This window comes from Oncorhynchus mykiss, chromosome 2, assembly GCF_013265735.2.
Source record: "Oncorhynchus mykiss isolate Arlee chromosome 2, USDA_OmykA_1.1, whole genome shotgun sequence".
NCBI lineage: Eukaryota > Metazoa > Chordata > Actinopteri > Salmoniformes > Salmonidae > Oncorhynchus > Oncorhynchus mykiss.
The window spans coordinates 39568839-39581043 of NC_048566.1; the positions used below are offsets into that span (position 1 = coordinate 39568839).

At 47.3% G+C, this 12205-nt stretch overlaps 1 protein-coding gene across 3 annotated transcripts in view; it reads left to right on the top strand.

Annotated features, from left to right (window-relative positions):
- The first annotated feature begins 646 nt into the window (after nucleotides 1-646).
- The window catches only part of znf407 (zinc finger protein 407), a 196894-nt gene continuing 185335 nt past the window's right edge, over nucleotides 647-12205 (top strand). Inside the window, exons 1-2 of one of the 3 annotated variants that reach the window (XM_036948220.1) lie at nucleotides 647-784; nucleotides 3459-7188. In XM_036948220.1, the coding sequence (XP_036804115.1) occupies nucleotides 3540-7188 (3649 nt within the window). In that variant the 5' untranslated portion in view covers nucleotides 647-784; nucleotides 3459-3539. Of the gene's footprint in view, nucleotides 785-2500; nucleotides 2659-3458; nucleotides 7189-12205 lie in introns of those variants that run through there. The other 2 variants (XM_036948222.1, XM_036948223.1) reach the window with 2 other exon arrangements.

Consider the following 12205-nt stretch of genomic DNA (forward strand, 5'->3'; position numbering starts at 1 on the left):
CTCTTTGACCTTGTTAATAAGCAGGTATTTGTTTGGTAATAACCATACTTTTTCCCCAACAGATATTATTGACAAATGTATTCCAGTAAGTTGTGACATAAGGAATGGATACCATATCCCTTTGAAATAAAGCATGTATAGATCTGTTGTTCTGAGGGAGCAAGGAGAAACACATTATTCCTATTGGAGAGTCAACTGAATTAAGCAAGGGTAGTTCAAGAAGGTGAGGAGGTCTGGTTACACCTCTAAACAACATGAGAGTTCCAGATGGAATAGCATCAAAAACCATGGCAAACTCTCTAGGTGTAACGGGGATATTGTAACGAGATAAAAATTCATCATAATTGAGTAACAATCTTCCCGCATTACAAAGTTGACTCACCAGCAGGATATGATTAGTAAACCAGTTCTTAAAAAATAAAGACGTGTTTCTATACAAAATATCCATATTGTTCCAAATGAAATACCTATGCGGGGGGAAATTGTTTATATATTAACGACCACGCTAAGAATTATTGTCTATGAACAGCAGATAACATTTATGAGATTCCTACAAAGTTATTGTTACGAAGTAACATAAAATTGAAGCCACCAAAACGGGAGAAGATATTACGACGGATGAAATTTCAAATTGAACTGTCCATCATGCATCTAAATCGGAACTTTCCGAGTTGTCCTGAACACCGCATTAGCTTGCTAGAGTGACGTATGGTACGTGCTACGGTACGCCACTTGTGACCAAGGGGGAAAAGCGCGGACATTGAGAATACTGGGGAAATTGTAGGTAAGCTGTTAAAACTACCATCATATTGATTACTTAAATACGAGTCTGTAATTCCTAAAGCATTATGGATATTTACAATTTATGTACAGCAACTGTTTAGCTTATAAACACATGTATTTCAAAGGTCGACATTAGCTTCCTTTTTGGGCCTCTGTGCTGCCGTCGTTTTTAGGGCATAAGAGCAAACAAGTCCCACCTCTATGCCGCACTCATTGGACGACAGTGAAAATACTCTTATCTGATAGGACTGGCTTCACGTAACTCAAATTTCTGTCTCTTGTGTATTTTCATGAATATTTTGAACATATTGGTATCGGAATGATGGTTGACACAAATATGAACCAGTTGGAATGAAATAGCTACATCCTAACCGACCTTGACGCTAATTTCCCAAAAGTCGAATATTACTTGACACCCTTGTTCTCAAATTAGAAGAAATAAGTTTGGAAGGATGACCCATAACGTTGAGAAGTTTTGCAGCGCTCTGTACCTAAGGTTACTTTAGCTACTTTTGGCAGCACTCTGGCATTGGTAGCAACTAGCCAGTGGCAGTGTGATAGCCGACCAACAGTGTCGTCAAATTAGCTGACGTTAGTAATTTTGCTGCCAATTTATATGCAGAACATCGACCTTAACTATCTCGTACATGCATAACCACCGGACCAATCATGCTAGCAAGCTAGTTAGACCCTCGTGGCTGTAACTGGCTAACGTCAGCTAAAGCTAAGCTAGTTAGCTAAGGAGTTACTAGGTAAGAAAGCCTCCACTCCCAGTTGCAAGAGCCTAGCTCTGCTTAACACTCCGCTCAGTCCAGGGCAACGTGGAGACGGACTGAAAAACGAGTCTTAAGCAGGAAAATAAAGTTTGAATTCGTGCAATTATATGTGAAATGTACCCGATTGTCTGTCAAGTGATTAGCACACTTCGTCAGATAAGTGTACTCCCAAATTATTTTACTTTAGTCACACACTATTTTCTCACTCCAGTAACCACCTGACTTTCTTCCAAGTCTTTAAATTACACTGAACAAAAACATAAACGCAACATGTTAAGTGCTGGTTTCATGAGCTGACAAGAGATCCCAGAAATGTTCCATACACACAAAAAGCTTATTTCTCAAAAATGTGCACACATATGTTTACATCCCTGTTAGTGAGCATTTCATCCTTAGTCAAGATAATCCATCCATCTGACAGGTGTGGCACATCACAAGCTGATTAAACAGCATGCTCATTACACAGGTGCACCTTGTGCGGGACAATAAAAGGCCACTAAAATTAGCAGTTTTGTCACAACACAATGCCACAGATGTCTCAAGTTTTAAGGGAGTGCGCAATTGGCATGCCGACTGCAGGAATGTCCACCATAGCTGTTGCCAGATAATTAAATTTTAATCTATCTACCATAAGCCACCTCCAATGTAGTTTTAGAGAATTTGGTAGCGTGTCCAACCGGCTTCACAATCGCAGACCAGGTGTAACCACCCAGGACCTCCACATCCGGCTTCTTCACCTGTGGGAGGGGCCGGTGCAGAGGAGTATTTATGTCTGTAATATAGCTCTTTTGTGGGGAAAAACGAATTCTGATTTGCTGGGCCTGGCTCCCAAGTGGGTGGGCCTATGCCCAACCATGGCAGGCCCCCTGCCCAGTCATGTGATATCCATAGAGTAGGGCCTAATTTCCTTATATGAACTGTAACTCAACAAAATCTTTGAAATTGTTGCATGTTGCGTTTATATTTTTGTTATTACCGTGTAATCTCTCATCAATTTGGACACTATCTTGAAATAAATCAATACTTTGAAGACATGTCCTGGCAAGGCATGTGAGAGGGTGGCTAGACTGGCTAATGGAGCAGGTGGGAAGAGGTTCAGGTGAGGTTTAGTTCATTTAGATTAACATTTTTTTTTAATGATTGCCTGCTTTTAAAGCAAACTTGACTACGCATATAATTCATTTGACGTATTATCTAAATGTTTGAGGAGAGTAGTCATAAAATTTGATGGGGAACAAAATGAGTTCATGTAATGTCACGGTGGGGATTATATTTTTGGCATCAGGTTGAAAAAGATATTGCATAGCAATGAGATTTTGACCAAAATTCTCACTAGCGATTGGCACCCCATCCAGACAGATGGTGCCTAAATGTAGACTACAGTAGACAGGTCACAAGAAGGGAGAGTGAAATATCTAAGCCGGCTAAGTTCTTCTTAGGAGACTCATATGTGTCAACCATCAGCTGTACTAAGTCTATTGTATAATGTTTATAAATTAGGTGTCTGAAGTTAAATAGATTTAAAGGGGAGAGGTAAATAGAATCTAGGCCTAATTAATTGTAACCTACTTCAATTTATGCTACTGACCACTCACTGCCTTTCCCTGTTTAAAAAAAATATATTATTTTTTTATCAAATGTAACATCATATGCATGCAACGTCAACCACCTTATCATTGAAGTTTCATTCTAAAATCACTAGATGGCGACCGATACCTACATTTGGCCGACTTTGTTTTTGAACACGCAGAATGATCTCTGAGTAGCCTACTCCAGCTATACAATTTGAAACAACATTTTGTTATATGAAACACAGTATTGTTATGTTATATTTATTTTGTTCAGCTAATTTCACAGTCAATTATATGTTGATTGCCCATCTTAAATTTTACTTTACAGGAACAGGATCATAACTTAATTGATTGCTGGAACAGAGTCCAATTTCCTCTTCTCATGTAAAGGCATCAGGAGTTGTCTAACATGGACAGAGAATTAAGGTCAGGGAAGGAGATTAATGAGGACACGGTGCCTCATCATGGGGACACAGGACGTGTCTCCACAGAGGAAATGGAAAGTGGAGGAATTCCTCCCCTAGCAAAGAGGCCCAGGCCTGATGATGTCACAGCTGACAGCACAGGAGAGATTGAGGAGGACACCGGCGGTAAGGTGGCTGATGGGAAGGAGTCAGACCAGACCCCTCGGGTTGAGGTGAACATTACCCCGGAGACAGGTTACGGCTGTGCCTGTCCCATCTGTGGCTTTGTGGCCAAAACTCCAACTGCCTTGAAGATTCACTCCAAGAGGAAGCACACCGGTCGAGGAAAGACCAGGGCTGTGAGCTCAGCTGAGGTACTTGTTGAAATAGATGGCTCCACAACCGGAGCAACAGCACCGACATTGAATTACAAGACAGGTGGAGACACTGAGGAGAAAGTGAGCAGCAGTGAGAGACAGCAGGATGCCACAGAGAGTCAGAGCCAGGGCACAGAGCCAGGGGGTTCTGAGGGGGAGGGGACTACAATAATAGCCCAAGACGAAATTGCTGAGAAACAAGGGACAGGGAGAGATACTTTTGATATGAAGGTGACTCCAATAGCTGCAGAAGAGGAGCAAGAAAAGACCCCCGGTAAGAAGATAGTAGGTAAACGGGGCCCCAAGCCCAAGACTATACATGCTTGCAGCTACTGTGGTCACGAGTTTAGGGACAAGCCAAGCCTAGATACACACATCAAGAGACGCCACACCAAAGAGATGAATTACTTCTGTGAATTCTGCTTGTACGCCTGTGTGGCAAAGTGCGACTACGAAAAGCACTGCCTTAGTAACAAGCACAACAAACGAGTCGCGGAAAGCAGGGAATCCTCTGGCCTCGCGTCACCCACGGACAAGAAGACAGCCGAACAGGCTCAAATCTTTGCCTCCACGACGACTCAGACCCGGGCGTCCAAGCGTGCGCTCGGTGCCAGGTTCCAGCTGCAGTGCGAGAGTTGCGAATTCAGGGTCAGCAACTCTGCTTTGCTGGAGAGCCACGCTCGGCTAAAGCACCATGGCGAGCATCGCTTCCTCTGTAACGTCTGCCACTACTACACCGCTACCTCCGAGTGGATGGACACGCACGTGTCCTCGGAGAGCCACCAGCGTGTGGCTGAGGAGAAAAACACAGGGTCCTCCTTTGAGGAGTGCGTTGAGAAGGTGAGCAGAGATTCGATCGGTGACGACATGCTGACAGATGACGTGGCAGTAGGGGTCACCGGACACGATGGAGAGCTGCAACCTGATGTTAATGAGGAAGCTGTTGAGGCTGCGAAAGTCGTGTTGGAGAACATGGAAGAGCACATGGACGAGAAAAGCCCCCCCAAGAGGAGGAGAGGCAGGCCAAAGGGGCCCGCTGCAACTACATGTGAACACTGTGGCCTTCTCGCCTCCAATAGTACCAATCTAAATGTGCACATTCGTCGTAAGCACAGCCGGCAGTACAGCTTCACCTGCAGGCTTTGTTCTTACAACTGTGTGACGAAAGGCGACATGGACCGACACTGTGTCACAAAGAAGCACCTTAAACGCGTGGAGGATGCTAGCAGCGATGGCCAAGTGGACCTGGATACATCAGTGCAGGTCGTGAGTACAGAGTCAGGCTCTCAGGCCAGCGAGGGTGAGGCTATACATCAGAATAGTCCAGTCAGAGAAGGGTCCAAAGGAGAGGAGGGGGCCACGGACAAAACAGGGGAGCTGTCACAAGACGGCGTCAAAGCACAAGTGAGCAGCCCGAAAAAGAGCAAGTACGACTTGGTCAACTCCTGCAGCCATTGCAGCTTCGTAGCTCATTCGATTCCCTCCCTCGACCTCCACGTGAAGAGGAGACACACCCGGGACTTTGAGTTTGTGTGCCTGGCATGCAGCTACTACGCGGTCACGCGTCGGGAGATGTCTCGTCACGCCGCCACGGACAAGCATAAGCAGAAGAGTGAGGTCTACCTAGAGAACCTGGAGAGCTTTGTGGTGGAAGACCTGGCACACCCGGAGGAGGAGTCCATGGATCTGGGGAACAGAGCTGACCCTGATGCTGACAACAATGCTCACTCTGAGGATCCCTCCCCCTCAGTGCCCCCTGACACAGACATAGACCAGCCCACAGACACAACTACAGACCAACCCACAGAGACAGAGCAGCCCAACAACACAGACACAGACCAGCCCCCTATCATCGATACAGAACAACCCATAGACACAGATGCAGACCAACCCACAGAGACAGAGCAGCCCAACAACACAGACACAGACCAGCCCCCTATCACCGATACAGAGCAACCCACAGACACAGCTACAGACCAACCCACAGACACAGCTACAGACCAGCCCACAGACACAGCTACAGACCAGCCCACAGACCAGCCCACAGGCACAGCTATAGACCCGCCCACAGACACAGCTACAGACCAGCCCACAGACACAGCTACAGTCCATCCCACAGACACAGCTACAGACCAGCCCACAGCTACAGACCCGCCCACAGACACAGCTACAGACCAGCCAACAGACACAGCTACAGACCATCCCACAGACACAGCTACAGACCAGCCCACAGCTACAGACCAGCCCACAGACACAGCTACAGACCAGCCCACAGACACAGAGCATATTACCACTAACCCCACACAGACTTCTGACGTTTGGAGCAATGAGCATGCAGCTACAATAGTGGAAGTTAGTGGCACTGTTGTTGAGGAAAACACGGAGATCCAGGTGGCTGGTGAGGCGTCTGGTGGTGGCTCGGAACAAACCAGCAACGAAGCTCCAGGTACGATTGAGCCTCAGGAAGCACCAGCAGAAATCACCATAACACCGCCTGAGGAAGGCCAGAAGGAAGGGGCCGAACCCGAGGCAGAACCAGAGCTATTCTGTTCAGACGACGACGTTGAGATGGCTGATGAGAAACCTGACATCTCTTCCCCAGAGAAACAGCTCACCAGGGCGCTGCCGTTCGACGCTTGCATCATACCTCTCAAGTCCTTGACTGAAGCCGAGCTGGCTTTGCATGAAGAACGCATGGCTCACTCTGTTGAGGGCCACTCTGGCCTGGCTGTAAGTGGCCTGGCCGGGGCGGGCAGTTTTCAGAAGATCAAAAGAACCAAACCTGTAGGGTCTTCAGGTCTGTCCAAGGGGTTAACTCCCAACCCCCGCATCCGCTGCGAGGACTGTGGCTTCGTGGCGGACGGCATGAGCGGCCTCAATGTGCACATCTCCATGAAGCACCCGTCCAAGGAGAAGCACTTCCACTGCATGCTGTGTGGCAAGTCCTTCTACACAGAGAGCAACCTGCACCAGCACCTGACCAGCGCCGCCCACCTGCGCAACGAGCAGGCCAGCATCGAGGAGCTTCCGGAGGGCGGCGCCACCTTCAAGTGCGTGAAGTGCACGGACCCGTTCGAGACGGAGCAGGAGCTGTTCGTGCACATCAAGGAGAAGCACGAGGAGCTGTTGCGCGAGGTCAACAAGTACGTCCTGGAGGACACGGAGCAGATCAACCGCGAGCGCGAGGAGAACCAGGGCAGCGTGTGCAAGCACTGCGGCAAGGTGTGCAAGAGCAGCAACTCCATGGCCTTCCTGGCTCACATCCGCACACACACAGGTACGTTGTCTCCCAAAACATTTATTTGAAAACCTTCACTGCTGTTTTTTGTGTGTAATACATACTTAAATAAAGAAAAAGTTTAAATGGGTTATTTTAAAGTCATTGATAGCTGCATCACTAATATTCATAGGTGTTATTATACAGTGTATACACCACTTAGAATTGGCCGGCGTTGTCAATCATTACATGTGTTGGACATCAGGTTTTGAGATACTGTAGCCGAGCCTATATAGCGGTATCAGGGCCAGGCCGGGTATCAGAGGGGAGGCATGGTTCATGCAGTGGTTTGAGCTTAAGCCATGCATTGGAGGAAAGGAGAAGGCAAAGACTGAGCTGCCGTAGATGCTAATGGACCGCGGATTGGGATTCCCTGTGCACCGCCTGGTCAAAGACATGTGCGACTCATAATTGATGTGTCCATTACCAAGACTCGTTTGTAATTATAGTCAATAAGTCTCTGTAAATGTGTTAAAGCTTTGGCTAAAAGCATTGGAGACCCAAAGAGAGGTGGGCTAATAATGTAAAATAATCAATGCAGGCGTATTCAAAGCCCTTCATTTCCCTTGTGTGTGTGTGTGTGTGTGTAACTTGTGTGTGTGTATGTGTCAGCCTACATGGTGAGCTGATTATCCTCAATCCATTAAGATTTATCTTGTCATTTATAATGCAAATCAGGGTTCGGCTGGTCAGGTCTATGACTGGGGTATGTCTGGCGGGTTAAGAATAGAGGGCGCTCCATTACTCTTCCTTGACCATGTGTATTAATTGCTTTTAAAATCAGCTTAATGTAGGAATGAGAAGTGAGGGCGCCATCAATAAATGCCCTTCTCTGCTTCCCCCGGTCCGTCCCCCTTTCAGCCCAAACTTTAATGGGACTTTAATTGGAGTACAGGCAGAGCTCTATGCTCGTTCTGGGTGGATTATGTGCCTGAGGTTGTGTGTGTGTCTGTGTCTGTGTCTCTCTCTGTGTGTGTGGAGTGACTGACTAATGGCCGAGGAGGGTTAAGATGTGTGGACCGTCTCAGAGAGTTGACGGGGGAGTCAATGAGAGTGCTGCCACGATGCACTATGGTAGTCTGGTCATGTGGGCTGCTGCTGCTTTCTCTAAGTGTGTGCCCTCACCCATCACTGAGACGACATGATTAGGCCTACTTCTCTTTGTGATGACCTCTCAACGTCTAATATGGGGGGAGAGTCGCCATCGTCTCACCATTGCGAACCGGTTCAGGTTGGCATATGGTCTGTTTTTCTGGGGTATGTCCTACGATTGATTTAATTCAGAAAAATAAAACAATACAAACGGAGCAACTAACTGTCTTTTACTTTGGCATTACCCCTCATGCCTCTGTGGCTCAACAAAACCACACTTTGTGGCACGGGGAGACTCACACATACGGTACAGTAAGACTGAAATTGAAATTCTGTTTGTTGTACAGTCCAGTAGTCTGAAAGGACAGGGGACATCGATGAGAGAGAGATTATGAGGCCAAATGATCAACATTTTGATTTATCCTTTGTGTGATGTTTCGTTGAATCTGTAATATCCGTTTATGAGCCTACACCAGCATTTCATGTTGCCATGTAAACAACGCCATTACTCTGGGTCCAGCTGAGGGAAAAGTGTTACTTAAGCAAATGAAAACAGTGACACTTTAAGAAGATGTGTTTATGAAAGTCAAGGGCACATTTGGAGGTCTAGATTTGAGTATTGTCGTTCTTTTTTTTAAGGTGGCTTTTTCGATTGAATTATCTCCTTTATTTTATCTCCTATTTCTTAGCATTTTGACACTGTGTGCTAGTTATTATTATTGCTAAGTTCCCTCATTACATTGAGTTATTCTCTCTTTGTATGTGGTCATTTATCGTGTACACTTCTTCCAGTGCTGTGGAACAGGACTGTGGGGTCCACCAGTGTTTGGACTGGGAGCACATCCAGAGGGTTTTAATTAAACCAAGATTTTTATTTACTTGATTAATCAGTGAAATCAGGAGATGGTGGGAGGCTGCACGCATTTTTTGTCAATTTGTCCCCTGAAAAAAAAAACCACTTACATTTTGCCAATGAGGATGCAACTGGATTTGCATTTTGAGCTAAATTGGTCACTTTTTCAATTGATAGAGCTGTCTGACCTTCTGAGGCCTGGGGTGGGTTGAAGTAATGGGCACACACACATAATCACCACACACACTTGCCAAATATGCACACACACACACTCTTTCTCTCTAACACACACACACACACACACACACACACACACACACACACACACACACACACACACACACACACACACACACACACACACACACACACACACACACACACACACACACAATGAGTTTCTGAAGGTGTAAACAAAACTAGTTACAGGAGCTTGGTTTGTATGTGTTGGTCTGGCTGTACAATGTCTGATCGGGCCTCTCTTGATAAAAAAAACGTTATCCTGGGGTGGTAGACAGACATGGACATTATGTTCCCACAATATTTGATTTGAAAATTCAACACTGGAAAACAAATCGGTCCCTTTAAATATGTTTTAAAACGGGTTTGCCATTTTGCCGGGATTTTGGCAACGATGCCCATTATCTACTCCCCCAGAGTCAGGTGAACTCGTGGATACCATGTTTATGTCTCTGTGTCCAGTGTGAAGGAAGTTACAGGTAGTTTTTGCAAGCTAATGCTAACTAGCGTTAATGCAATGACTGATAGTCTATGGGTATCTGCTAGCATTGCCAAAATCCTGAAGTATCCCTTGAACATTCTGAAAATGAGGCTAACAAGTAAGGCTTTGAGAGAGGAGAGGAGAGGAGAGGAGAGGAGAGGAGAGAGAGAGAGAGAGAGAGCATTGCGGGTCATTACCCATCTCATCTGGAATGTGAGGGAGCCACATTGCCCCTATGTGGTTGGCAATGTTAATTTAACATGACACTGCATTGATGGTCAATTTCAGTTTCATGGAGGCTGTTTAAGTGGAGTGGTGGAGTATTAACATGGTGAGATGTGAGAAGGGAGGGATGCTGCATCCATCTCCTCCTGCCATGTCTCATACTGGCCAGATCCTCTCCCTCTGCGCCTGTCACTCGCTTCACCTCGGCTTGGGCGTGTGTTCGTTTTGGGGAGCGCATCATAGGGGTGTGTATCGATGCTAAGGGGAGAGGCCCGATTCACCGGCGCTCATGTGTTAACGCCCCTCCCTCGCCTGTTTGCAGGCCTTGTTAGCACGCGTGTGCCTTTCCATCTTCGTTACCAGCTTAGAATTCAACGTGTCGTACTTCCAGCTCGCGGCAAGTGAACCGTGTATGAACAAATTAGTAATCTACACAAAGTGCTTAATCAAATCAGCGGCTGCCCCTGAAATAAATATTGCAATGAGTCTTGGGATATTCACTGGGAGAGCGGATTGCATAGCGAGTATATTATAGAAGGTTTCCAGTCAGATTAGTGTGTCATACTGGAGAACTGCTGCTTTAGACTGTCTGCATGGGACCTGGCCCTAGTCTGTCTGCATGGGACCTGGCCCTAGTCTGTCTGCATGGGACCTGGCCCTAGTCTGTCTGCATGGGACCTGGCCCTAGTCTGTCTGCATGGGACCTGGCCCTAGTCTGTCTGCATGGGACCTGGCCCTAGTCTGTCTGCATGGGACCTGGCCCTAGTCTGTCTGCATGGGACCTGGCCCTAGTCTGTCTGCATGGGACCTGTCCCTAGTCTGTCTGCATGGGACCTGGCCCATAGTCTATCTGCATGGGACCTGGCCCATAGTCTGTCTGCATGGGACCTGGCCCTAGTCTGTCTGCATGGGACCTGGCCCTAGTCTGTCTGCATGGGACCTGGCCCTAGTCTGTCTGCATGGGTCCTGTCCCTAGTCTGTCTGCATGGGACCTGGCCCTAGTCTGTCTGCATGGGACCTGGCCCTAGTCTGCCTGCATGGGACCTTGCCCATAGTCTTTCTGCATGGGACCTGGACCATAGTCTGTCTGCATGGGACCTGGCCCATAGTCTGTCTGCATGGGACCTGGCCCATAGTCTGTCTGCATATAGTCTGTCTGCATGGGACCTGGCCCTAGTCTGTCTGCATGGGACCTGGCCCTAGTCTGTCTGCATGGGACCTGGCCCTAGTCTATCTGCATGGGCTGCATGGGACCTGGTCCTAGTCTGTCTGCATGGGACCTGGCCCTAGTCTGTCTGCATGGGACCTGGCCCTAGTCTATCTGCATGGGACCTGGCCCTAGTCTGTCTGGATGGGACCTGGCCCTAGTCTGTCTGCATGGGACCTGGGCCTAGTCTGTCTGCATGGGACCTGGCCCTAGTCTGTCTGCATGGGACCTGGCCCTAGTCTGTCTGCATGGGACCTGGCCCTAGTCTATGCGGCACCATCCATATGAATGGCCCTTACTTGTAGTTGCATACACATCTTGTGTATATTCTATCTACACAAAGAAATATCGGCTGGGGTTCAATTAAATTAGGAAAAATAGCACTGTTGTTGCAATCATGAGTTGACTTATGCATAAATATTCTAACTAGTCTAACTGAAACAGCATTGGACTATTATTTTGGGGCATATTTACAATGCTACAGTACTATTCCGCGACATGCTGCAGCGCTTGTTTGATTGAACAGGCCTTCCCCAGTCAGTGTGTTCTATTAGCCTAGGGGGTGGTGTGGCCATCATGGGCGCTGACGATCCATAGCAGCCCCCTCACTCGCTCTGCTGCTCTTAAATGACAAATGGCGGGCAGAGACTGTGCCACTCTCTCAAACGCCACTGCCACCCCACCCTCCCCATTTTATTAACGGGAATAATTAGAAGGATACCTCCCTGCAAAGCCAGGTCGGAGTGATTAGCGCTTTTAATGATGGAACGTGGTAGTGAGTGCACACAAAATGGATTTACGTGCTCTGCCTGACCTTTGGTATCCAAATGACGCATCCAGAAGCAAAAGAAGGAAGAGTAGAGAAGAGAGAGATGGAGAGAGCGACGGTGAAAGATGGAGAGGAGGAGATTGAAGCAGA